The sequence below is a fragment of the Dreissena polymorpha genome, chromosome 7 (genome assembly GCF_020536995.1).
Source record: "Dreissena polymorpha isolate Duluth1 chromosome 7, UMN_Dpol_1.0, whole genome shotgun sequence".
Taxonomy (NCBI): domain Eukaryota; kingdom Metazoa; phylum Mollusca; class Bivalvia; order Myida; family Dreissenidae; genus Dreissena; species Dreissena polymorpha.
Genome location: NC_068361.1, coordinates 106,037,955 through 106,065,542, shown reverse-complemented (window position 1 = coordinate 106,065,542; position 27,588 = coordinate 106,037,955). Strand labels below are relative to the sequence as shown.

Genomic DNA, 27,588 nt, shown 5'->3' with positions numbered 1-27,588 from the left:
GAAAAAAAGGCCATAATTCTTACAAAATGCTTGATACAGTTGTCTGCTCTTGTTTAAAGGTTGGAGTCATGTTGGTAAAGAAGCATTCAAAATATAAAAGCAATATGTCAAGGGACTTTGAAAATATTTGAGGTGGTACGCAGACTTTAACATTCCAACGCTCACGCGCACGCCGACGCCGGGGTGAGTAGGATAGCTCCACTATATATATTTCATATATAATAATCGAGCTAAAAAGTGTAGTGAAAAATATTCCCTCATGCAGCATGCCCTAATACCGGATTATGGGATTGCAAATAAAGTTGTAATAATCATGGAATAGACATTATAAATTGAAAAACAAGCATAAATTAAGATATGTCAAATGTAAGAAATTGAAGCAAAACTTCATATTATAAAGAACAATCGAGGTTTGAAATTTATCCCATTTTCAACGCGACATTGACGGTGTCCTTGTGGGATATACCTGTCGCGTGCACGGACTACTTTTTTCTTTACCACTGAATGAATTTTCATAAGAAATAAAGTCGATAAAACTTTAGCTTAAAAATTATACGACTTTCAACCTTTAAGTCTAGTCATATGAATTAATTGTTCGCCATCTGTATAATGAATGGCCTCATAAAATGACATACTTATTACGTCATTTTCCGCAAAAACATTTCACGATTTATTATAAACGAGACTTATTTCACATGTACATGTACTGTATATCGACATGTTTGAATTGTCCATTTATCACATTTTCCTTATTTCGAATGTGCATTGTTTATAATCCATGCATGTACTTTTGACATTTAAGAATGTACAACAAGTCATACAAATATCGCACAATTCATAAATAATCTGCAATATTTGCTTTCCGATTTAATTCACGTTAGGCACAGAGCTTTGTAAAGTATAAATGGTAAAAATAGCAACCACACTGGAATTCGGAATGTCCCATTTTATACACGGGTATTATCCACTCATTTATCTGTTGTGTAATGGAATGTTGTCCATTCTTTCTGTATTTATATATTAAATTATTTTCTTGTACAATAAGGGCATTTACCATAGACAAATAAAACTTTGTGCAAGTTCAAACATAATAATGTTTGTATGCAGAAATCTGCAAATGCAACCGAGTGTACCAACAGCTATAATTTGATAAACTGCTCCGGTTCATTTTAACAGCAGTAATGTACATAGAGTACATGACGTAGCGTGTGACGAAGAAGAAAGTTTATTGAGTTCTCATTTGAATGTAGTGATATGATAGCATACGGGTCTTTATTTAACTATGCTAAAATAATTATTAAAGACCCTAGATGCAAAATCGTCAATTATTGAGTTAAATGGATTATTAGATGGATTTTAAAGGATAATTAAAGGTAAGATACTAGTTCGAACGTATTTTGGTTTTTGTTTGTACTTTTGTCGTTCCCTGTTCTGGAGGAAATGATTTTTACATCGGCGCCATTAATGCATCCGATCACACACGGCATACCCATAACATTTTATAAATCACACGTTCTGGGCGTCCTTAAATTCGTCGTCCGAAGTCAGAAAACGTATTGCCCTGTATATTAAGTCAAATAAAGTGTCAGTCGCTGCAATTGTCTGTTTACTCGTCGAAATTGTCAAGGTCGTCGATGGTGTACATGTCTATGTTGACATCGACATAATTTTGTCAGGAACAATTGCCGCCAGGGATTTTTCTGCCTACTTTGGGAAAAGGAGTCTGATCAAATTGGGAATTTTTTATCAACAAAATTGTCCATTTTTTGGGGAATGTTTGCTTCGATGAAACGGATCATTTTGGGAAAACATTGTGAATTTATTATGCTTAAATAAGTCAGAGGTTTAACAAATAAATTTGTTTTTATTTGTTATTTTGACCTTAAATGCAGGTAAGCATCAGATGAGTATTAAAGTTTGGTTTGTGTGAATGTGCTGTGAAATTGGGAGCGCAGCAGGTTCATGGTGCTCAACCACATTAGTGATTATTGGTATGATACACATCTGCACATCAGCTGGACGAGTTGGAACATTTATAATCTGATAATCATAATTCATAAGACACTTCTTTCTAAAAAAAAAAAAACAATTTTTTTTTTTGGGAAATTGGGAATTTTTGTTATAATTTCGGTTTTGGATCAGGTCCGTTTGCATTGGGAATGCCTCCGTTTTCTGGAGGCGCACACAGTGCTGAAAAACCCCGGGCCGCAATATTGGATTTTGATCATTTTCTTTCGAAAATAAAATGAATTATAGTAAAGTAAAATCTTCTTTTCGCGGTCGTAATGTGTTACAATTCGCATGCTGTGTAAAATTGAATCGAGGCATATGGTGATATTTTAACTCGTTTTACAGTTTGTGTGTGAATTTTTTTTTAGACTATTTTGCGTACCAGAACGAATACATTTATACCACTACGCATCTTTACATTCGTTAGATTTTAAGCGCTTTTAAGAATGAATTACAATTATTGTTAAGGTTATAAGATCTATTTATGTTAAATGTCAAGCTGAAAAAAATCAAATGGGATAAATAGAATACTAGGATTAGCGTTGAATACAGAGAAGTTTATGTTGCTCGGCTCTAACGACGAAAACGCTCGCCAAGGCTCGCGCTCCTGGCGTTCTAAGCCTCGCAACATAAACTTATTCAACGCTAACCTAGTATTCTCTATATATAGGTTGAAGACTCAGAAGAGTGTGGCAGAACTTCAAACAAGTTTGTGTCTACTGAGAGACAGACAGACATAAATCTTTGAGTCTAAAAAAAATCAAAATAAGTTTGGCTGATACCTGGGGTGAGTAGGATGGCAGCCTTAGGTAGTCCTGATGTTTCAGATGTGTATACATAAAACACGCGGTCTGAAAATTCTAACAAATAATAACAACTTCACATATTTTTCGCACAAAGACTGAATTGTGACCATTCATTCATATCCTTAAAAGCATTCGCAAATGCAAAACAGATTTGTTTGCAAACTTGTTACTGTTCATCACAGTTCTACTTTTATCATTTAATATTTGTACAAAATATGTCATAATGCCGCTTTAACATTAATAAAGTACATCTTGGCCCCTATTCACTAAATCTTTTGTCAACTAAGGAACTAACAAATAATTTGACTAAAGAGGTCAGGGGAGAAATAAAAATAGTGGCCATCATGGCCAATACAAATGTATATCAAGTACAAATGTGAAGTTATCAGGCCAGTGAATTTGAAATGGGAACAGTAATAGTTATAAGTTTCCAAGGCTCTTTTTTGGCTAATTTTTTAGCCATAAGTAAGTTCCCATGGCCAAGCATATCTTTGGTCATATAAGTATTTCAAGTCTTATTGAGCCTTGCTCTGGGAAAACAGTGCTTAAGGCATGAGCGTTAAGTGTCGTCCAAATCTAAGCTGTCCGCACAGGCTAATCAGGTATAACACTTCCCACTTTTATGTAATTTCAAGGAAATCTCTTCTAAACAAAAATCCAGTTTAGTCAGAAAGTGCTGTCTCTGATTAGCTTGTGCGAACTGCACAGGTTAATCTGGGACTACACTTTACGCACTAGCATTGAGCCCAGATGTCCCAGAACTAGGGTCATATGACTTCAACAAATCTTAGTTATACCTGTAAACTTGGTTATGGGTGCAGGAGGGGTGTCGGTTGGGCTCTTCTCCTACAACGGATCCAGACTGACTGCACTCACCACTGGGCACTGTCCACTGCCAATGTAATACAGGCTGCATGACTTTGGAAGATCCCTGGATATGTCAGCAACGGCTGAAAGTAGCAAGAAATTAATTAAGAATTTATAATGCATTCATTATCAAGTAAATGAGGTCCTTATGTTCCTGAGGCTGCATTCATTATGTGTGGTCCCGGAGTTAGTCCTTGCATTCCTGGGCCCATATCCACAAAGATCCTTAGGTTTTTTCTAAGTTATTTACTTAAGTTCGATAAATCACCTAAGGCAAGATTTTTCCTTAAATTTTCATCCTCAAAATTCCTTATGAAAAAGATTAGGTAAGTTTTTGTCTCGTGCTTATTTTTTCTTCAGTAAAAAATAAAGCGCCAAAGGAGGGACTTAAGTCTGTTGTCAGGGACATCCCGGATTTCCTTTACATACAAATAGCCTCATGATGATGTATATCACATACCGCGAGATTTCACGGCACATAAAAATTGCGGTTATCGACGTCTTCATTACATCAGTTGATTTATATTTTGCTTTTCAACACACTGTGCGCGTCAAACAGATTTTTTATGAAGCGAATAAAGGGAGTAACTTTTATTACATGCATACGATGCTTGTGAATTTAATTAGCATGAATGCAATGCTTTATTTGTCATTCCCTTCTGTCGGCGTTTTGGGTTTTTGGTGGATCTTAAAATAGCACGATTGGAAATACCCTGTCAGTGTTGACCGAGACAGTGATCAATGTCATTGGGAAACAGAGCGGCAGTTGTCGGTGCGGCAGGTGCTGCATATGACTCCACAATGGCCTCACTTATCCAGTTCAGGAAAAAATGTTTAAAATATATTACTTTTCTGATTCTCAATGTACGGATCAACATGGACAATTAAAAACAAATGCTTAAGACAGAACTTTTTTTTGCATAAGCTATGTTTTGCTCCTGCACTTAAAGGGTCATATAGACAGTATTTCCCTATAACAAGAAACCGTCTCGATGCTCCCGAAATGTTTTTTTTTTGTCACAATATTGCACTATATATTCAGATAAAAGGTAACGTCTTGAGGGCACAGTAGTTGGGGGGACAAGAATATTTTTATATAAAATTTCAAAGGGCAATAACTCTGTGAAAAATCATCCAACCAGAACCAGCTGATAATATGCACATCTCCTCTTGGTAGTGAAGCTTCCCATAAAGTTTTATTGAATTCCGGTCATTAGTTGCTGAGAAATAGCCCGGACAAGAATTGCACTATATGTACAGTTAATGGAAAATTTCAAATGGCCATAACTATGTGAAAAATCATCCGACCAGAAGTCGCTGATTATATGCACATCTCCTCTTGGTAGTGAAGCTTCCCATAAAGTTTCATTGAATTCCGGTCATTAGTCGCTGAGAAATAGCGCGGACAAGAATTGCACTATATGTACAGTTAATGGAAAATTTCAAAGGGCCATAACTCTGTGAAAAATCATCCGACCAGAAGTCGCTGATAATATGCACATCTCCTCTTGGTAGTGAAGCTTCCCATAAAGTTTCATTGAATTCCGGTCATTAGTCGATGAGAAATAGGCCGGACAAGAATTGCACTATATGTACAGTTAATGGAAAATTTCAAAGGACCATAACTCTGTGAAAAATCAACCGACCAGAACCCGCTGATAATGTGCACATCTACTCTTGTCAGTGAAGCTTCCCATAAAGTTTCATTGAATTCCGGTCATTAGTTGCTGAGAAATAGGCCGGACAAAAATTGTGCACGCACGGACACATGGACGGACGAAGCGGCGCCTATATGCTCCCCCCAACATTTTTTGGGGAAGCATAACAAGTCTTACCAGTATAATTAAAAACAACACTTTATCCTTGTTACCTTGTGTGCCCTGTGTTTTAAAAAAGTTAGAATGTTTTATGCTTTCGCTTTATAATTCCATTATAAATAACAGATATATAAATATTGGTTTGTTCATAAAATTATTAAAACATAACACTATTTCCATTATTTATTTTAAATTTACTTAACGCGTATGCATCATCAATTTTAAACTATAACTGTGAAGTTTGGGGATTTATGAAAGCAGAAAACATTGAGCATGTCCATCGTAAATTTTGTAAAAGAATATTGAATGTTAAGATGTCAACAAACTCATTATCGCTTTATGCCGAAGTTGGTCGATTTCCCTTGTATTTAGACAGAAATGTCAGAATCGTGAAATACTTTTTGAAATTATATACTGTAAAAGGGTATTGTATTCTAAAACACCGAGGATGAATATCACTTTGTTATTAAATGTCCTTACTATGCAGATGTTAGGAATACATTAATTCCAAAGTATTATAGATCTCGCCCTAATATGTTCAAGTTTATCGAACTACTTAATAGTTCAAACAAAATAGTGTTAAGAAAACGTGCAATGTTTTGTTTAAAATCCTTTAAAATGCGAGAAAATGTCTTATATGTGTAGTATTAATCATATATCTTTCACAAAGACAATAAGCTTAGAATAATGTTACATTTTTACATTATGTGGTCACTATGAAGTAACCTCATCCATGTGACATTCTCACTAAAACATGTTGTATGTCATTCCTATTTTAAATTGATCTTTTCTTGAAATGATGTATGTTTTCTATATAATTGTAACGCATGCTGTTATTGCATATGTATGTTTATGGCAATGAGCTGCATGCTTAAGTCAAAATAAAATATTCTGTTCTGTTCCATTATCTTTTTACACTGACCTGTTATACGCTTCCAGAGCATTATTAGCAGGTCTTACATAAGGCGTCAACAGCCAGCGTTTGCACGGATACCCACCATCACCCAGAAGAAAGTGGTAATTCTGTGGAAGCAGGTTTCTCTCAAACACTTGCCACAGCCCACTTCCTCGAAGGATTCTACTATCATGGGTACTTCCTTGCCATCTGGCGACAATGTCCATGATCATATCATTATGATCAAACAATATCTGAAATCTGAAAGAAAATTCATAGAATTTATACGAGGTGAATGAGACACAGCTTTGGAGGGACAAAATCAATTAAAGGGGCACAACTCATGAAAATCCATACTCCAATTACTGTGAAACAGCTCTGAAAAAAGTGTGATGGACACCAAATAACATCCATCCGATTCAGGTGGGTGTTAATAAGGTAGTAAATGACTTTAAATATCGCACTCAACACAAGCATCTATATGAAGATAAAATCAACAATAATACAATTAAATGGCACTGTGTGCATTAAGAAAGTCAAACAATAAAAGAGTTAAAATCAACAATAATACAATTAAATGGCACTGTGTGCATTAAGAAAGTCAAACAATAAAAGAGTTAAAATCAACAATAATACAATTAAATGGCACTGTGTGCATTAAGAAAGTCAAACAATATAAGACTTTAATCTCGATGCACAATGTCTTTTCATATGGGTAATACAAAAAATGTTGAAAACACAATGGTTTGAAATATATATTTCACTTTGTGACATATTTCACAAGTTAAACAACAGTACCTGTGTGCTGATGGAATGGTACTCCATTCTGTTAACGTACATCGGTTCATCAATGGATGGTGCCTCAATCTGTAGACGAGTCCCATCTATGACGCCGATTACGTTTGGGAATCTAATTAAAACAAGCAAATTCGTTGAATTGATATCCCCCGCCTTTATACTTCTGGACACAAGATATGGCTCCGGACACACAAAAAAGCATTTTTTCAAAATACAAAGGGCCATAACTCCGTTATTATTCGATGGTGTACAATGCCATTTGGCGTGCATCATCCTCTTATCCATATATATACTCATACAAAGTTTCAATGAAATCTGCCGAAGCACTTCCAAGATATGGCTCCTGACACAAAAGTGCCGGACGGACGAACGGAAGTACGGACAACGCCAAAACCATATCCCTCCACCTATGGCGGGGGGATAACAACATACAGAAAATATAAACTGCAAGTGGTTAATAAATTTAACAAACACCTTATGCCTGGGCACAATTTTATATAACATGATATTCCTAAAGTAATAGGATAAAATAAGTATTTTTATGTTATCAAATGGAAACAATATATTTCTTATGTAGTGAAGTCTATGTACCTAGCAATGTGAAAAAATCCTTGTTTATTGTTGTTCAGTGACTGGATGGTTGTGGGAAATTTAATATGTCTACTTATGGCAAGCGAAATGCACATTAAGTCTTTAAACCACGGTTTAACAGTTAACTATATAGTTAAGAGACTTTGAACCCGGGTTCAAAGTGCCGTTTGCACATAAATTCCTTAAACCCGGGTTCAAGACTTTGAACTGCAGTTCAAAGTCTCTTAACTCTATAGTTAAGAGAGGACCAATTAAATCGCGGCATTTACCTTCTATATATAGCTAATTGTGGTTTAAGCTCCGCTGATTGGTTGTCTCTGAATTATGTAGATAAGAGATTTGTATCTATTTTTAGACACACTTTGAACTGCGGTTCAAACTCTTGAACTCGGGTTTAAGGATTTAATGTGCAAACGGCACTTTGAACTCGGGTTCAAAGTCTCTTAACTATATAGTTCACTGTTAAATAATTAATGTGCATTCCGCGCGTCTTAACCCCAGTTTAAGACTTTGAACCGCAGTTTAAGACTTTGAAAAATAGTTTAAGACTTGTAGGTGTTTGGTTGTCTCTGCACATTAATTATTTAACCAATTAACGCCCGTCGTTTCGTCATGTGATTTTGTTTTGTTCCTGGCGCATTTCTATCAAGATGGCGGCGGATGAAGTTAGTGAATTATTACGTACGTTTGAAACAGCTCTCAAAAAGTTAAAGACTTTGTGTGTTTATGCATCCTGCCCATGCATGAAGTAACAATATTCTGTCATTGGAAATCGTAAAACAATAAAATAATGAAAGGTGTGTTTTTGTGAATATACCTAGTTTCTTTCGATACAGCTGTTAAGGTGGTTGAGTTTCTGTGCGTGTGTGCTTTTGTGCATAAGTGCGTGCGTTACATCGTACGAGCTTGTAATTTTATACTTCAGAACGCATTTTGATAACTATTATATTCAACATGTAGAGACGACATCGCGTGTGTTAGACTCGGACCCCTAGCTTAAATAACTACTTCAAGAGTCAAACTAGAAAATAATACACCTTGTCCTGACTGTAGCTTAATCATTCGTCATGCAATTTTTTAATGCATGTAACTTGCCTAAAATGCTCACACAGATGGTATAATGTGGAGCATAGTCAAGCTGGTTTGGACTATCAATATATCATGCCTGTATTTATTGATTCATAAATATGCAAAATGGTTGTCCTAAGTTAACTTTCTCACACTTTTGTATGCTGATTTACACATACTTAATAAATATATGACACAAACTATGCAATCGTCCATTGGCCAACGGAATGTTAGGTTATGTTTTGATCAGAAACTGACCGCAGTCAAATAAAAATAGCCGAATAATAGATAATTTAGTGACCAATTCCCACAAAAGTTGGCGGTCAGAAAGTATGACACAATACATGATGCTATCTTCATATTTGGTGAATTGTTCTCCTTCTTTGCAAATAAAATTGTCAAGTTAAAATTAAGATCAAGATCATGATTAATTTCCATTTCAGCTATTATCAAGAATATAATTGACCGCACCAAATAGCCACCATATACATAATTGTCAATTTGTTATAAAACTGAATAATGGGAAACACAATTTATCTATCGTAGCCCGAGTATACAATTACAGCGATGCACTTTAAATAGCAAAAAAAAGAAGAGAAATTACATTTTTACAAGATTGAAATAAACTTCAGTCGTTCGGCGAACACGAAAGTAAAGTTTCAATTACAGGGAGCCTTATACTTTTTCATAGAAAAACAGTCTTTATCCTTGTTACGGACGCTTTCCACGTATAATAGGTCGCTATATATTTTGATGACATTGCTATAATGTTTTTCATGATGGTGTCCTCAAGTACACTTCATTAAATCGTTTATACCACAATAAGCTGTTGGGTTTTATTACAAGAAAACGTGATAAATTGCATGGTTGGAATGCAGGGAAACTATCGTGATTGCTTTTTGAAGGAAAATTTGGGTTATTTACGTGGTATTATTTAAACCTGTATGACATAAATCATTCTCATATTATTTTTTAACTTATAATTTACGCACGTTCGGTGGCGTCTGTGGACTGTGGAATACTTCCATTTTGCATCAAAAGCTTTATTAAATGAGATAGTATAATATTTAAAATTCTAAAATTACCGCGATTGCGTATAACAATACGTGTTCACCACGTGGTCGGCATAAATTGAGCACACTTGTAAAAATATTCGTATTCAGTTTAGTCTTGTCATTCAATCTCTTGATTAGATCTAGATGTTTTTAAAATCAAGCCAATTATACTTCTGAAAAATGCAATTGTTTTCAAAATCGGGAAATATAATATTTAGAAATGATTTATTTATCAAAAATGTACAGAAACCTTCACTCGCAAACATGTTTGTAAATGTTAATGCTTGTATAAAGAGTGGCAAGAATTTACTTGAAACTATTGGTCGATTATTTTGCTGGAAAATCACAATCGATTATATAACTTACAACATAAAGCATTGCTTAAAAAATAGTAGCTGCTGCTTTAACGAAACATTGAATTTTAGTCGAAATAGTTGATGATGTTGCATTTTCCAAAATTGGTTGACTCAATTCCATGGAGGTTGTCCTAAAAACAGTTTATTATTCTTTTAATTTCAAGGAACAATATATATATACGTACGTATATATATAGTGATTCTAACACGCTCATTTTATCAATTAAATGCATTTTATCATAAGTATACACAATCATAATATTTAAAATTATGTTTCGTTATATTGTTTGCAAACTAGTCCACCTTATCGTAATTTGATATTTTTGTTTTGATGATAACGTGTCCGTTAATGGTTACTATAATCTATTAATAACCGGCTTAACCATGACATTATTTTCTTACTTAGCTCTCTAGGAATTGAATTACGTTTCGTTTTATTGGGTTTTACTTTCTGCAATTTTCGATGAAATGAAATGTTAGCTGAAACAGGTTAGACACGAAACCAATTAACATACTGAAACTGTACTTTTTACATCCTTCCACGTATTTTAGAGGAAAACAACAGCAACAACATGTGATAGTATTACATGTATGACGTATAAAAGTGCAATTTTCAGAAAAGGTATGTAACCGACTTAGGCCTTACATACACGTTTATTTGGTTTATAGCATACAGACCCGAAAATTGCAACGAAGCAAAAAGAAGTTTATAAAAATATATTGTGTAATAATATATTTAATGTTTCTTTTCACGTTGTGTCTTTTAACGTAATTTTCAGGCAATTAATAATAAATTCATGTGTATAAACGTAGAAAAGACGAAAGTTTGGCAGCGACCACTTTTGAAAATGTGTTTTGTGTATGTATGCTTTTCTTATTCCAAAATTGTGCCCTTTTGACTGTGTCCCGCTGTAGAATTCACAGTCCCCAAACTTGTTGGTGATTAACTCCTTTTTAACAGGGTGGCGTAAAAAATTGGACAGCTTAATTACCTTCGTGCGTATGTGTTTGTAAAGAAAGAATTGAAATCGGATCAACTTTTGTGAAAGAATAACCCATGTGTAATTTTAAGTGTTGCGCATAAACATCGAGGATGTTTTTGTTGGAGGAAAGTCTTAACCTTGACTAGAGGATAAATCTTAGCCTAAACATGCGTCGCTGACACAAGAGTGTATGTGACATACCTAGTTTTATTTTACGATTTTTGCCTCATCGGAATGAACTGCCTAACAAAAGATACACTCCGTGGTAACATGAAATTTTACCAGTACAACTAGATAAAGTTTCATTCGGTCGTCAAACTAGTTAAACGAAACTGTCTCAGTTTTCCTTCCACGAAGTCCTATTTGTGGTAACAATGCAGTTTTGCTGTGTCATTATTTAACCGTAATGTCCACTTCTTGAAATCGTCAGTATCGGATGAATAAATTGTAACTGTTCGCGGAATGAAACTGGATCGCTCTTTATTTGCTGAAAAGTCTGGGTCATCGCAACACAAAAATGTATATACATATATTTACAATGAAATGTAAACTACATGTTTACCGGGGAGGGTGGAGAGGAGAAGTACCAATGGATGAACTAAATGTTCAAATAGGGATTGGTTACCCAATTGCTGATCTAAACGTTATCAACAGGTCTTCGTACCAGACAATGAAACGTGTCAAAACGTCAAATGTTTGAAAGTCCATTTCATTTTCGTGTCCTCTTCAGATATCATATACCCGTTGACGGATTGTAATGAACTGTTTATACTTGTTATTGAAAATCGGGGCCTTCATATTTGTGTCCGCTTCATATCTCCTTTACCTGGAATATATTCATGAAAATATTATAGTATGGTAAGATCGATGAGATGATGTTCAAAAGTCATGAATCAGTGAATTCGGGTCAATGTCAAGGTCATAATTGAATGTTTAAAGTATGAGCTTTAAGTCCACTTTATGTCTGATTTGAAATATCCTCCAAAAGCTTGCTTGCTTGCCTCTAATATTTTGGTGCACACGTCGTGAGTTATACACGCTGGTCAAGTTCACCATTTAAAGGTCAAAATAATCGCGGCGGGGGTTAAAGCTGTCTTATTGAAGGCCTTGTTAAGCTGTCTTATATATATATTCTCATTATATGTTTGAGTACTGTACGTTTGCCTTTCTGTTTGACAATCAACACTTAATGACATTTTAAAATAACAACTGTCATGTTGATGACCAATCCAATGACTGTGGACGTGTTTTCAACTTTCAAATGTCAGTGCAAATTTACTTCTCTTCAAACTTCCACTCCACGAGCAGAATTTCTGTTACTAATTTATGTCGCAAAATAAAACTTACTACTGTGTTAAGGTACAGCTCGCTCCAAATGTATCGTTTAAAATAGGTTAACGTGACTCTCATCATGTTTCGTTCTACGAAAACCGACTTAAATAACAAAGCAAATTTGCTTTCTCATCGTTATACATATTTTCCTAAAAACTGGTAAAGGCCACTCTTCTCATTTTTCGTTCTACGAAACCCGACTTTAAATAGCAAAGGAATTTTGCTTTCTCATCGCTATAAATAATTTACTCAAAATTGTGCGTGTCGTGAAAGCCAATTTAACTGCATTTGCGGCGATGTAATTAGATCTTATCGTTGCGTAGGCAAGTTTTCGTCCGCACTAAAAAAACTGCTTACTCCGCACTGACATTGCAACTTGATCAGATCTGTAGCGCGATGATACTTTCCGCCTTCAGGAGGCCGACACATTTTTTATTTTTACTGCTTTATTATGAAATGGAGTGTCCATAATCGAGACCATAGAGCGGCGTAAACAGTCAGGACTTTATGAACGCCGAACCCCTGTAAGAATTTTAATACAATTGCAGATTCATGTCCCTTTGCAATAAAAAAGGTGTTTACCATAACCATATGAGATAGTTTTTCACGCAATAACAATAAACAAGTCATTTGATGGATAATAATGGATGCGCTGAGTGGGTGAGAAGATCCTAAGATCTATAATCATCATGGCATACCATAAGCAAATACATATTAACGGTGTCTTGCACAAATGTTCGCATTTCAAAATCTTTGGTTGAAGCGTTCAAAATTAGATGTGATAATTTAAATCGTCTATCTTTTGTGTAATTGCATGTTAACAAACATAACTGTAGTCATACATATTATTTGTTTTGGTTGTCATATTTTCTCATGTTTAAATTGTATTATTGTATGATTCCCTGTCTTGGCCATATTTTTTTTGTATACATGTTCTTGGCCAAAGGCAGAATGCCGGATTGCCAACAAACTATGAGACTTTGAAACAATAATAAACATGTTTGTTTATTTATATATCTTTGCCTGAAATGAATGACAGTTGTGGTTGACAATTTGTGATGTTGCATGTAAAAAAAACATGTTAAATAATATGTATTGCTGGTTGTGAACTTGATACCTGTTATATAAATATCTGTTCAGGAAATCATTACGAAAGCTCATAATGGCTACATGGATGCGATTCGTATCTTTTCCTGAGCCACATTTACAAAGCCAAACACTATTTTTTTCAAAAGGTTATAGGTAAAATTTTCACATGGGATAATGAACAAAAATATAAAATCTTTTTCCAATTTCACCAATGGTATAATAGTTGCATTATTGATAAATGACATTATTTAGTGTTTGTATTTCTACCGAATCATACATTAAACAAGCTATTGCCAAGCAATGATGTCCCCTACCGGCTCCACCATTGTCAGATCATTATTTTTTGTAGTATTTGTTGCCATAGCAACCCACATTCTTGACGTATGAACCAATATGAAAATGAAACAAAATAAGTTCAAAATAAACCAAATCTATTAATTATAAAATCTCTATCTATTGATATTGCATTTATGTTAATATTTTCATAACTTAGTAAAGTTTATTGACATACTTCATGTCTTGCAAACTGGAGTTTGAGAAATCATAATGATACTGTATATTCACTATGACACAAGTGGTAAAAATAAATGGCTATTTATGACACTGACAAGGAAATGCGAGAAACTGCCTTAAAAGCACCTATTATTATTTTAAAGAGCGGGGAAGATTGTCAACCATTGTAGACTATTATAAAAGAAATACCCAATTTCTCACCATTTATTGATTATTACCCCCTCATTGTTACAAATAAATAAAACGTAACGTCAATGTTGGTCAACATCACTCTCCTCAAAGAACTACCTACTAACTGCTTATGATATTAATATAATTATAAATATCACTTTTTTATGAAAAAAAAAACATTTTAAGTACGTTGGAAAATGTGTAGGTCGCAAAATTTACTGCGCTCCATTTAGTGACAGCATATGATGGGAGTCTCCAATCTCCAGGGCACCAACTGTCTGTAGACTCTCTTGACAAGAATTTTAGATACGCACCTATTGCACATGACTGCTGAAAGCGGAAGAGATATTTAAATATTTATTGGCTTTTAAACACACTCAATGATTGAAAAGGTCTTCCAAAACATAATAGCTGTATTTTAAAACATGGTTTTCCACGTCGTTGAATGCATTCATTGCGGCAGTTGCAAACGAATATGATTACCAATTGCAACCTAGGACTTCCTTTACAACCCTGCAAACTGCGCAATTCAAAAACTTGAAACACTACACCAAAGTTGTTTATACGAACAGTTCATTGTTCAGTGTGCTCGATCTGGCTTAAATCTTTTTAAATATTGTCCTTGGCCTAGTGCAATTTAAAGTGCACATGCTTATGGTAAAGTTAATCAAAGTGTATTTAACTGCGTTTAATTGTTTAAACATTTTAACCATATGTTCTATGCATGTATGCCCATAGATTAATATAATGACAATCGACGAAATCCTTGATATTACGATGTGTGTGCATGTTTAGAGGCTAATAAGAAAATGATAATAATAAAAAAATAAATCGGTTGCACATCAGGGGAAATAACCAGTTTATACAGCGATTAATTGAAGTCTACATTGATGTACTCATGATCACAAAAGGTCGTTATATTTTAAAGGGAGATGTTCACATTTTTCACATCGCGAATTTTTATTACCGAATATAATGAAAATATGAACTATTTTCAAGTAATGTAATATAACCTAAATGGAGATTTATTTTTCCAGATTCCCGAAGTATCAAATAGTAAGTGAACTAGCGCTACCGAAAATATAAACATGTATGTATGTTTTTATTCTTAATAAAATATATACGTCAATTGATGTTGTTAACTAACACAAACGGTACATGGATTGCATGGAATTTTTTTGGTAGCGCTATTTCACTCAATGTTATATATATATATATATATATATATATATATATATATATATATATATATATATATATATATATATATATATATATATATATATATATATATATATATATACGAGGGGTGTTCCAGAATTTCGTGGATTTTCTCCATACCTCATTAGTTTGTTGGCAAAAGTCAATGAAATTTACATATTATACTAACTTATTATCACGGACTTTATATTTAAGCTTAAAATACATGAATTCCAAAAAGCGCGATTGAAACGTAATGCCATAGAGACCTCAGTAAGTATGTGTGTTAAGCGCATTTAAATTTGGTTTAAATGTAGTTGATAAATATAATTTACGGCAAATTTCACGTGACATCGACGTCACATATCAACGTTACACGTAGGTTGAATATTCAATTTATATAATATATAACGTATGTTTGAGGCGTCAGCCTTTTGACCCAGAAGTACTCGTTAACTGCGATATCATTTTTATAAATTTCGAGTGTTTTTTATCGAATACATTTTAATTGCAGTACATAGTATACATGATATGCATTGATCAACTGACATAAATTAGTTCAAAAAGCAGAGCAAGATATTTGCCGACTTATGCAAACACGGGTAAAATGCGACAAGCGGCATTCGCGCAGTGTGGTCAGAAGCTACCCTTTTCTCTATTAAGTCTGGCGAGGTTTCGTAGTTTAATTTGTAAAAAATAAATAGACATAAACATTAACATACGTCTTACAAGAAGAGATATTCAAGTGTGTACTAAATATGGTGATATGAGTTTAGTCTACACCTGTAGCAATATGAAAATGAAACTAACTAAATCCAAAATTAACCGAATCTATCCACAAATAGCAAAGTTATACAAAAATATTCGATAATACTACCCTTAAAGTCAATAAAGACAGGTGTGAAAACGATAACGATGATGGCAATTATTTTACACAATTCGGCTTTAAAAGACGTCTGCTCGATTGATGTCACGTGATATAGATCTCGGTTCCGCCGCTTGAATTTCCGATACTTTCGAATGGTCTGAATGGATGTTTCCAATCTTTGTATATTGATAGCTCTTTGCGAGAATGGATCCACATCACCGTTGCACATTTTTATTAAGTTCACAGTAATCTGTTCTTTAAATAAAGATAGCCTAATTAAAGACGGCGCTAATAAAGTGTGAAGGTGGATATTTAGAAATAAGATCCATTTTCGCATGACACTGCAAGTAGTCACATATTAATTCTAGCTTGCATTAGTTGCAATAATTTTATAAAGTGCGCGTGCCATTGAACGTTGAGTTAGGCGATAGGTGCGAATCAAATTACACATACTTTAAGTTTAATTGCTTATACCGAACACGATTTGTAACAAAATACAAATTTGATTTATGTTTAGTTGCTTATACCGAACGCGAAAGTAAAAAAGATACTGTTTTTTTAGCTAATACATCTCTACAGGTAAAACAAATCACAATTTTTAAAAAGTACCATCTTAATAATCAATCAATTTCTAATAACAACTGACTGTGTGACGTTCATTTCAAATTATCGCAGTGCGTGACGAATATTTTCTTTATTAAGTGAATAGACACAGAGACGGTATACATACAATTAATAATGCAATATATACGTTAAACCATCACTAGATGTGCCATAATAACTCGTATACACTTTATAAGCAATATATACAATAAACGTTTTAAGTTAATTAAATAAATGTTTTACGACGCATATAAGATAACGTGATGAACGCTTTGTTTATTTTTTTAATTAAACTAAATGCAATTATATGTCTATTTAGAACCATAATTTTTACAATTTACGCCGAATATCTTAATATTTATTGTATAATATATTATGGACTAAGGGTTTGCTAAAGAAAATTTATTCAAATCGGCTTTAGCTAAGATGGATCAACATCGGAAACTTGTCTAATACATGTGTACATACCTCTTGAGTGCAGCTTCGACGTCTTACTTTCCATTACGAAATCCACACTTTTGACACACAAACTTAAGGTACGATGGAGACCATGATTTTAGGTCTGCGTCCGACATGTCATAGCACTGACGATGCGACCATTTTTTTACAGTTATGACACTGAATAGATCCATCTGAACACTGTTCTGAACACACATTAAAAGGATATTGAACCATGTTTAGAAACAATATGAACCGTTAAATCTATAAACAGTATTTGCGTGTGTCCAAGAGTATGATATAGCTGAGATCACTCAAATACTGTCAAATTCTTGCTTTAACTTATATTCTTATGGGCCCGTTTCATCAAACATCGTACGACAAATTTAGAATACGATACGAATTTCAAAGAAACATTATTTTAACAGACCGAAGCATATTTTTGCTTATTTCTAGTAAAATCATTTATTTCATCATTTTCTTACCAATGGCTTATATCTTGCGGAGCTATTTATCAACAGCTTGTATATTTTTAGTTTTTAAATTTAAGTTATAAATTAAGATTGTCGTACGATCTTTGATGAAACGGTCCCATAAAAATACAAGTTAAAGCAATAGTGAAAGAGAATGTGGGAAAATGTAGCTAGAAATGGTTTTGAACATGCATAATTGTGTCGTGTTCTGAGAAAACTGGGCTTAATGCTTGTGCGTAAAGTGACACTTTCCGCCTTATCTGGGTTTTCGCTAAGAAGAGACATCATTTAAACGAAACATTCCATAAAAGCGGAAATTGTCGTCCCTGATTAGCCTGTGCGGATTGAAACGGCTAATCTGGGATAACAATTTACGCACCAGCATTATGTCCAGTTTTCTCAGAACGCGAGACAATTATGTTTATGATTCATTTTATAGTTTGTTTATTTAGTTAACTACAAATTTGTATTACATTATGTCTACCTTGAGGTTGTTGTACATAGTATAATTATGTTACAATTATAGTATTTTCTGTAAACGAACAAATCCTTTTGTATCGAATACTATGCATTAATATTGTTTTCTACCAAATGTTTTTTTATAGGGATCACTTGTCCGTCGTCTGTCTCGTTAAAAAGTATTAATAGCATCAGTTTGAAACTTTATACATTTATAGACCTCATTGAGTGGGAGTGCGTCGATAAAGAACTCTTAGCATCCCGCTTTGTTAACTTATTTATAATTAATGCATAACCATTATTCTTGTATTAGTTAAGTTAAATTGTCATAATAAAATGTTGTCATGTCATTTTTCCATTTTTCTTTTTTGTGTAACGTTTTGTAAATAAAGCTTTCATTTGTTGTTATTATTATTATTAATACGGATGTTTTAGTCCGGTCTGTTTTCCAAATCGTTCTAAAACATCATTATTTTAGTAGTACAATGGTATAGTGGTATAGGAGAGGTTGAACATATGATTTTGATTAATTATGGATTTATATTATTAAACTAGTGTTTTTTTCTTATTCTCTGTACAAAGATTGATTATATGAAGATTTGCTACAGTGCATATTTATCAATGTATGTGGTTCCGTAAATAAATCGGAACTATCCACTTCCGGGTTAAGAAATTGAGATAATTTAGCGATTACATCCATAAATTTGGTAATAAAACGACAACATGATTTAACAACATACCTAATATCACCTTTTCTTCCCATGCAATGCGGTGTCAACGGCTTAAACTCGTTGATAATTGAGAAATGTTATTCGACGAGATTGTTTTTTACCCATCATCGTCCCATGTCATTTTCAAGGTCAACCGGTGTTTTGTGAACACTCGAACCGCATAAAACCCATTGAAATTAGGTTATATTACACTTCATTTTGGTTAATCGTCACCTTTACTTGATAGGACATTCGCATGGTGTGTCAAAACTTTCATTTTAGTATTTTTACTGTATATATTCAACAGTTAGATAATAAATGTACATTCCGCGCTTGTTAACCCCAGTTTAAGACTTTGAACCGCAGTTTACACTCTTGAACTCGGGTTTAAAGAATTAATGGGCAAACGGCACTTTGAACTCGGGTTCAAAATTTCTTAACTATATAATTAACTGTTAAATAATTAATGTGCATTCCGCGCCTCTTAACCGCAGTTTTAGAATTTGAACCGCAGTTTAAAGTCTCTTAACCTTATAGTTAAGAGAGGACCAATGAAATCGCGGCATTTACCTTCTATATATAGCTAATTGTGGTTTGAGCTCCGCTAATTGGTTGTCTCAGATAACAGATTTGTATCTATTTTTAGACACACTTTGAACTGCGGTTCAAACTCTTGAACTCGGGTTTAAGGATTTAATGTGCAAACGGCACTTTGAACCCGGGTTCAAAGTCTCTTAACTATATAGTTAACTGTTAAACCGTGGTTTAAGGACTTAATGTGCATTTCGCTTGCCATAGAGACACAGCTTTGGAGGGACAAAATCAATTAAAGGGGCACAACTCATGAAAATCCATACTCCAATTACTGTGAAACAGCTCTGAAAAAAGTGTGATGGACACTGCCAAATAACATCCATCAGATTCAGGTGGGTGTTAATAAGGTAGTAAATGACTTTAAATATCGCACTCGACACAAGCATCTATATGAAGATAAAATCAACAATAATACAATTAAATGGCACTGTGTGCATAAAGAAAGTCAAACAATAAAAGAGTTAAAATCAGCAATAATACAATTAAATGGCACTGTGTGCATAAAGAAAGTCAAACAATAAAAGAGTTAAAATCAACAATAATACAATTAAATGGCACTGTGTGCATAAAGAAAGTCAAACAATAAAAGAGATAAAATCAACAATAATACAATTAAATGGCACTGTGTGCATAAAGAAAGTCAAACAATAAAAGAGTTAAAATCAACAATAATACAATTAAATGGCACTGTGTGCATAAAGAAAGTCAAACAATATAAGAGTTTTATCTCGATGCACAATGTCTTTTCATATGGGTAATACAAAAAATGTTGAAAACACAATGGTTTGAAATATATATTTCACTTTGTGACATATTTCACAAGTTAAACAACAGTACCTGTGTGCTGATGGAATGGTACTCCATTCTGTTAACGTACATCGGTTCATCAATGGATGGTGCCTCAATCTGTAGACGAGTCCCATCTATGACGCCGATTACGTTTGGGAATCTAATTAAAACAAGCAAATTCGTTGAATTGATATCCCCCGCCTTTATACTTCTGGACACAAGATATGGCTCCGGACACACAAAAAAGCATTTTTTCAAAATACAAAGGGCCATAACTCCGTTATTATTCGATGGTGTACAATGCCATTTGGCGTGCATCATCCTCTTATCCATATATATACTCATACAAAGTTTCAATGAAATCTGCCGAAGCACTTCCAAGATATGGCTCCAGACACAAAAGTGCCGGACGGACGTACGGAAGTACGGACAACGCCAAAACCATATCCCTCCACCTATGGCGGGGGGATAACAACATACAGAAAATATAAACTGCAAGTGGTTAATAAATTTAACAAACACCTTATGCCTGGGCACAATTTTATATAACATGATATTCCTAAAGTAATAGGATAAAATAAGTATTTTTGATATCAAATGGAAACAATATATTTCTTATGTAGTGAAGTCTATGTACCTAGCAATGTGAAAAAATCCTTGTTTATTGTTGTTCAGTGACTGGATGGTTGTGGGAAATTTAATATGTCTACTGACACATTTGGGGAGCTCAGCGCATAAAGTGTTTGGCTGACTGCTCTTGAAACACTGGATTGAGCTACGGAGTGAAGATCACCAGTGTTCAGCTGAATCATACCGGTAGCTAGGTACCACAGTCTTATCAATACTTTGAAGCCAGTAGATAGGTTGTGGCTCCTATCAGTCTTTGGTGCTAAGGCAGCATCCAGCTGCGCAATAATATATGCCAAAGTGGCATGGTTGACACGGTGTCTTTTCTGCAGCTCATCATTTGTCAATTCCAAGTAGTCCATTCTTTCTCAAACTCTCGAGCTGCCATTCTGCTATATGGTGAACAAACAAAGTGTTGTAAATATCAAAATGTACTGTATACATAGCTTTATGATGAATTGTAGAAAACTTTACTTACTATCTAATATACCAGCCATTTATGTGTTGACTTTCATAATCTTGCAAGGTAAAATACACACAAATACTAGAACAGAGAACATCCCAATATAGTACAGATTAAGCCCAGCAAGATTTGTAACCATTATTGAGTACAGTTTCATCTTGGTGACTGGATATTCTGAACTCCAATACTGTAATTTAACTCCAATACAACAATTGTCGGTCATTTCGTTACAGAGCCGTTTCATAACCACGCATTTTCAGTTATTTTGTTGCCATCGACCATAAACCGTAAAGTCAATTCAACAGGTCCTCGTTACTGACTCAAACAAACAAAAATGATTCTTTTATGTACAAAATAACTTCATATCAACTGAATTAATGTCAGTTTATTCATTTGTAAAACAAATAACAACGTGCGAAAACTTGATCGTTATAAATCATAACTTTTTCTTGATTTTTCTGACAAATGGAAATAAACATTAGCCTACATTTTCCTGTCTCATTATCAAATATAACGGGTAAAAACAATTACTGTTTAAATCAACCGGGCGGTATAAACCCAAGGCAATAAAGAAATACTTACTGTTTATGAAGATTTTCTTCTTGAAAAAGGAAAGGTGCGTTAAAATGGACGCTGCTTTTGTTTTTTCCTTAATATTTAAGGGTCCTTTGGAGGTTCCTTAAAAGTAAAGGCAAAACATGCAGACTTAAGGCAAAACATAAGGGCAATTTGTTTTGTGGATAATACTTAAGGAATATCTTAAAAACTAAGGGAAAATATAGAAACTTAAGTGGAAAACATTTAAACTAAGGATTCATGGACTACCTAATTAGCTTACTAGACTTGTTGGTACGAATCTTGATTCTAGCTACAATTTTGGGCTATTTAGTTGTTACTGAAAGATTTTCAATTTTGGAGTAGCCTTGTGTTGTGAGGGGAAGCCGAAGTACCCGGAGAAATATCCACCTGACCAACATGGTGGAAATACGATCATGTCATGCTACAGTATGTAAAAAATCAACTTACTAGCAACAAAAAGGTCAGTCTTTGTGCTATTTTAGTTGCAGGTTAATCATAAACTAAACACAAAAGAATAAAAAATTTCTCTATGACGTGTGGTTTTATATGTTATAAGTTATAAACTCAAGGTTTTCTCTATTATAGGTCACAATTCACAAAGGAGCATTTATACTTTAAAAGCCTATTTTTGGCATAACAAACATATTTATTTAAAAAATAAACAAGTTGACTAGCACTTCTGAATAAGTTTAAACTTTTCAACAATGTATAAACAAATATGATTTTGATGGCATTGTTTAGTTCTCTCCAAAATACACCAAGTGCTGGTTCTACCCAAGAAACAGACTCAATAGCATTTCAATAAGCCTTAAGCATTCAATGCAATTCAGCTCTAATAAATAAGTCAAAACTAAATGCTCATTACCTGGCGCCATCTCCTCTGAGAAGACCACACTCTGCGCCTGGGCGGCATGTACACAGTACAGCAGGGATTCCTCCCTCAGGTTGAAGTTCAGGTTGAAGTTGATCAGGGTCCCTATAGCCCCTATCTTTGCCAGCCCCATCCAGTAGAATACCATGTCAGGGCAGTTCTCCATCACCAGGGCAACCACATGACCTTGACTTATGCCTGACTCGTTGAAGAAGTTGGCGATGTCATGGGTAAGATGGACTTTCTAAAAAATGTATTTTATGAGGGTTAATTTGTTTGTGTACAAAAACAAATCTGGGACCGGTTGCTCAAAACTGCAACGGCGCCATAACCTTACAGCTTTTAATTTTTTGAATCAAGCTATTTATGTGACTTAGCTATTGACCCTTTTATATATATATGTCTTAATTATAAACAAATGTGTTTGCTTGATTAGTTTGAAAATAACATTTGCTTTAAAAATTAATTTTATTTGGGGCCCAAGTTAGCAGACTATACATTTAAATTTTGAGCAGCCAGGCCTGGTGTGTAATACATGTTGCTTTCATTTAAGTTTTATGTTTAATATGAACTGCTAGTACATGTAAGTCATTAATCTGCATATAAATCTCATCTGTGAGAGAACTATGTGATTGACATGTCATCTTCAAGAACTGTTTAGTATTAAGGGTACAGGATCACGCAACTTTGTTGGGTTCTCAATTAAACTTTAATTGATGTTATCACACAGGTAAGTGCATATTTTTTTCCAAATAACTTTTTAAAACATTGTAAAAATGTTGAAACTAGTTGAAATTCTAAAGAAAATTTAGAATTTCAACTAGTGCATAAAAGACAGATTGTTATGCTGCTTATGGTAATGTGAAATACATCAGAATTAATTTAATAAGCCTGTGTTCTTGTTTGAAAATTCCTTGTGTTCTGCATGTTATGCTTCATGCAGAGTGAAAATTATGTCACCACTTTCAGGCGTATTCAAGGACAGTCTGTGTGTAACTCCTGGTATTGATTGGTTGAAACAGCACCCAGCAGACTTTAGTGGACTGTGTTGTTGGAGTAAGAAGGATTTGGAAAATTAATGATCATAAGCAATAATGTTATTTTAAAGCCAATCACACTATGAACAGGACTTAAATTTAAAGACCGAGTGAAATTGTTATAGTCTCGGGCTCGGACTTATATAAGTTTTTTGCTCAGATGTGAGAACAAGTCCTAGCAAAAAAACTACTGGTACATTTAAATCTGCGTAAGTAATGTATCTTCAGGGTCAGTGATTAATCTAGAATTTCACTTCAATGAGCCATAGTCCCAGGGAAAATCTAAGAGTCCAAAACTTAATTAATGAGTACTGTAAGGCTTAACAATAAAAAATAGCACTTAGACAGTTTCTAATACGTAATCATAGTGTGAACATAAATAAATAAATAAATAAATGAATAGGTCTTTCCTGACTAGCAATAGAAATAACAAAACAATATAAGTAATAAAAAAAACTTTGAACAAGATGTGTTTGTGAAACACTATGTCCTCCCCATATATTTGACCTTTGACCTTGAAGGATGACCTTGACCTTTCACCACTCAAAATGTGCAGCTTCATGAGATACACATGCATGCCAAATATGAAGTTGCTAACTTCAATAGCAAGTTATGGCAAATGTTAAAGTTTGACGATTTTGACTCATATATTAGACCTTTGACTTTGAAGGATGACCTTGACCTTTCACCACTCAAAATGTGCAGCTCCATGAGATACACATGCATTCCAAATATGAAGTTGCTATCTTCAATACTGCAAGTTATCGCAAATGTTAAAGTTTGACGCAAACCAACAAACCAACCAACAGACAGGGCAAAAACAATAAGTACCCCAGTATATACTTGGGGAAATAAAAATAACAGAATTATTTTGGTCAACTTGAGTACATGAAATGATTTTTTTTCACCCAATTGGGAACGGGTCCGGTACCCATGCCATTGGGAATTTTTCGTGTCGTGAAATCACCAAATTGGGAAAAAACGAGTTGCGAAATCTTATAATTGGGAAAAATCAAGTTGTGAATTGTGCCAATTGAAGAATGGTATTTTAATGACTTTGTTTAACTTTTTTCAGCTTTAAATGACACAGGAAAGCAATATAAACTTTTATTCACAGTCTTGCACAAACAACAACATGTTATTGGAACACAGATGGTGTTGTAATTAGTTGCATTATTTTACCCTTTTAAATTGCTGAATTCAAGATGTGCATTATGAATCCTGCTGATTCAATTCTCTTTATTGTAAATTTAATCAACAATCAAGTATAAAGAAAACAACACAATAAACAACCCTCTTACGGATTCAAGTGTACATGAAAGTGCTTACAGTGTGCTTTCGTTAAAAACCAGGGGCCGGATACTTCCGGCCCGATTCTCAATTGAAATAAGTAAATATTTTTCACAAATGGGACTCAAAAATTCCCAATTAAGGATTGAAAAAGAAGAACTTTTTTTATTTTCGGAAATTGGTACGGGTCCGGTTCATTTTGGGAACGGGTCCGTAGGTCTTTAGAAACAGGTCCATTTACCGGATCTGTCAAAAGAAGGAAAAAAACACTGACATAAATTTTCACTGTAATCAAGAAAATCATAGACTGATTTTGGCGGCTCGTAGTTTACTTTACTTTAGGTTAGTATTTTTAAGTCCTTAACATTAAATTCATGAAGTAAATGAACAAGTGACTGAAATTTTGGCAAAGGTAGGTCCTCCTTAATCAGCCATCCAAGAGTCTTAAACAGGACTTCTATGGCTTTATCTTGTTCAGAAGAGCCCTTTTGCAATGCCACAGCCAAGCTTTGTTCCATTTGGGGTACAACACGTATAGCATTTACATGATCTGGGTGACGGGCATGTCCCAACAAAGTTGTGTTTTGGTAGTTTCTATTCCGGATGATTTTAACCGTACTTTTTTTTTAAACTGTTCTCTTAACAAATAGAACCGTACATAAAATTGTCTTGTTCGTCCGTTTTATCGACAAACCTTAGCCACGAGTACATGGTGAGCCATTTAGGAAAACAATCTCGCGTTCTTTTGCTGACTTGAATCCCGCTTGGTTTAGGGCTATTATCATTCGAGAATTCCTTGTCCGTGTTTGTTTCCGAGACCTCGTGTTCACCGGAATCGCTCCGCAAAAGCTGACTAAGCGTCTGTTGTTTTTTATCTAATTTGATGACTGACTTTGGTGGCATATTTTATTAAACCTACCAGATACGAAATGATCATCCGGGCTCTTTAAAAACAATCTCGACGAAGCCTTTGTAAAACGAATTCGCTTATTTTTTACCTACAAACGTCCGCGGGGTTAATAGCCAATGAAAACGTTGTTTGTAGAATGATTACCGCATGACATATACGGGCGTTGTAAAAATTATGTTTTGTGAGAATTTCTAATTTGGACAAATACCACTTGATTTTGAATGCGTCGTCTAGGACGCTCGTACTTCGGACCAATCCGTTTTTTCGATTTTAATGCGTCAAAGACGCAGGACGCGCACCTAGATTTAATACCACAAATTCCCTATTTGAAGATTTAACCATATTAATTAAATATTCGCGGAGCTAGCCTTCTCTTAAATGTGGAACATTGACCCACATACACACTAAGGGTAAGGACAGACTTCTGCCTGGTAACTATAGAGGGATCGTAGTCTCGGGCATTTGTGCAAACATCCTTGAAATCATTTTAAAGATAAGGGTAGACAACATCTTTGAACCTCAGCAAAACCAAATGCAGCGGGGATTCACGGCAAAAAGTTCTTCGATGAATGCGGCCTTTATAGTTTCTTAGGCAATAAAACACCACAATGAGACACACAAACCACTTATCTTAGCGACTCTAGACGACCAAAAGGCCTTTGATCGGGTGAACCATAGTATCCTTTTCAGCAAGCTATACCACTTGGGGGTAAAAGGTCCACTGTGGATACTTCTACGTAACCTATTACGAGAATTAACGGTAAGCGTCAGTTGGGATGGTGATTTGTCAGATGCCTTCATTCTGAAACAATTAGCGCAAATGTCTACAAGGTGTACCACAATCATCTACTGAACAATATTGGAGATAGTGGCTTGTGGGTCTCGTAGGTGCTATATGCGAAGCGAAACCAACATGTTCTGACGATACGGCTCTCCTTGCAAACACCCAGGAAGAATTCTCGACCATGCTAGATATTGTTGAGTACAACACCAAGCGAAAGCTTGTTAAGATAAACCCGGATAAGTCAGAGCTTATCACACTGGAATGCAAGCAACCAATAGAAGTAACTCTAGATGGTGCACCTATAGCTACAGTTACATCTGTCAAGCACCTTGGAATTGACCGCACTGCTAAGTACACAGTTGAGCCGGATGTAAGGCTCAAGATAGCACAGCGAACAGTATATGCTGCACTAGGGCCAGGACTACATGCCAGAAGAGCACTATCACCAAAGGTATCTTTTCACGTCTGGAAAATGTACATCATCCCGCGGTTCCTATATGTTATAGAAGTACAGGTGCCTTCATCCACAAATCTCAGGAAAC

The 27,588-nt window shown here is 34.6% G+C and overlaps 1 protein-coding gene and 1 long non-coding RNA gene across 5 annotated transcripts in view; both read right to left on the bottom strand.

The window, feature by feature from the left end:
- Positions 1–26,255, bottom strand: part of LOC127840014 (long-chain fatty acid transport protein 4-like) — a 37,807-nt gene extending 11,552 nt beyond the window's left edge. Inside the window, exons 1-4 of the mRNA XM_052368402.1 lie at positions 26,106–26,255; positions 22,929–23,269; positions 6,499–6,656; positions 3,667–3,766 (exon numbers count right to left, since the gene is read on the bottom strand). Of these exons, the coding sequence (XP_052224362.1) occupies positions 3,667–3,766; positions 6,499–6,656; positions 22,929–23,269; positions 26,106–26,255 (749 nt within the window). The remainder of the gene's footprint in view (positions 1–3,666; positions 3,767–6,498; positions 6,657–22,928; positions 23,270–26,105) is intronic.
- LOC127837274 (uncharacterized) lies at positions 3,620–21,983 on the bottom strand. 4 transcript variants are annotated; one of them, XR_008029207.1, is made up of 4 exons: positions 21,123–21,983; positions 20,534–20,645; positions 6,423–6,649; positions 3,620–3,766 (listed from the first exon to the last, which is right to left on the bottom strand). It is a non-coding gene; the product is annotated as an uncharacterized LOC127837274 (long non-coding RNA). The 4 variants fall into 4 exon arrangements; XR_008029206.1 differs by lacking the exon at positions 20,534–20,645 and adding an exon at positions 7,194–7,305; XR_008029205.1 differs by lacking the exon at positions 21,123–21,983 and having other exon boundaries at positions 20,534–20,884.
- Positions 26,256–27,588: the final 1,333 nt, after the last annotated feature.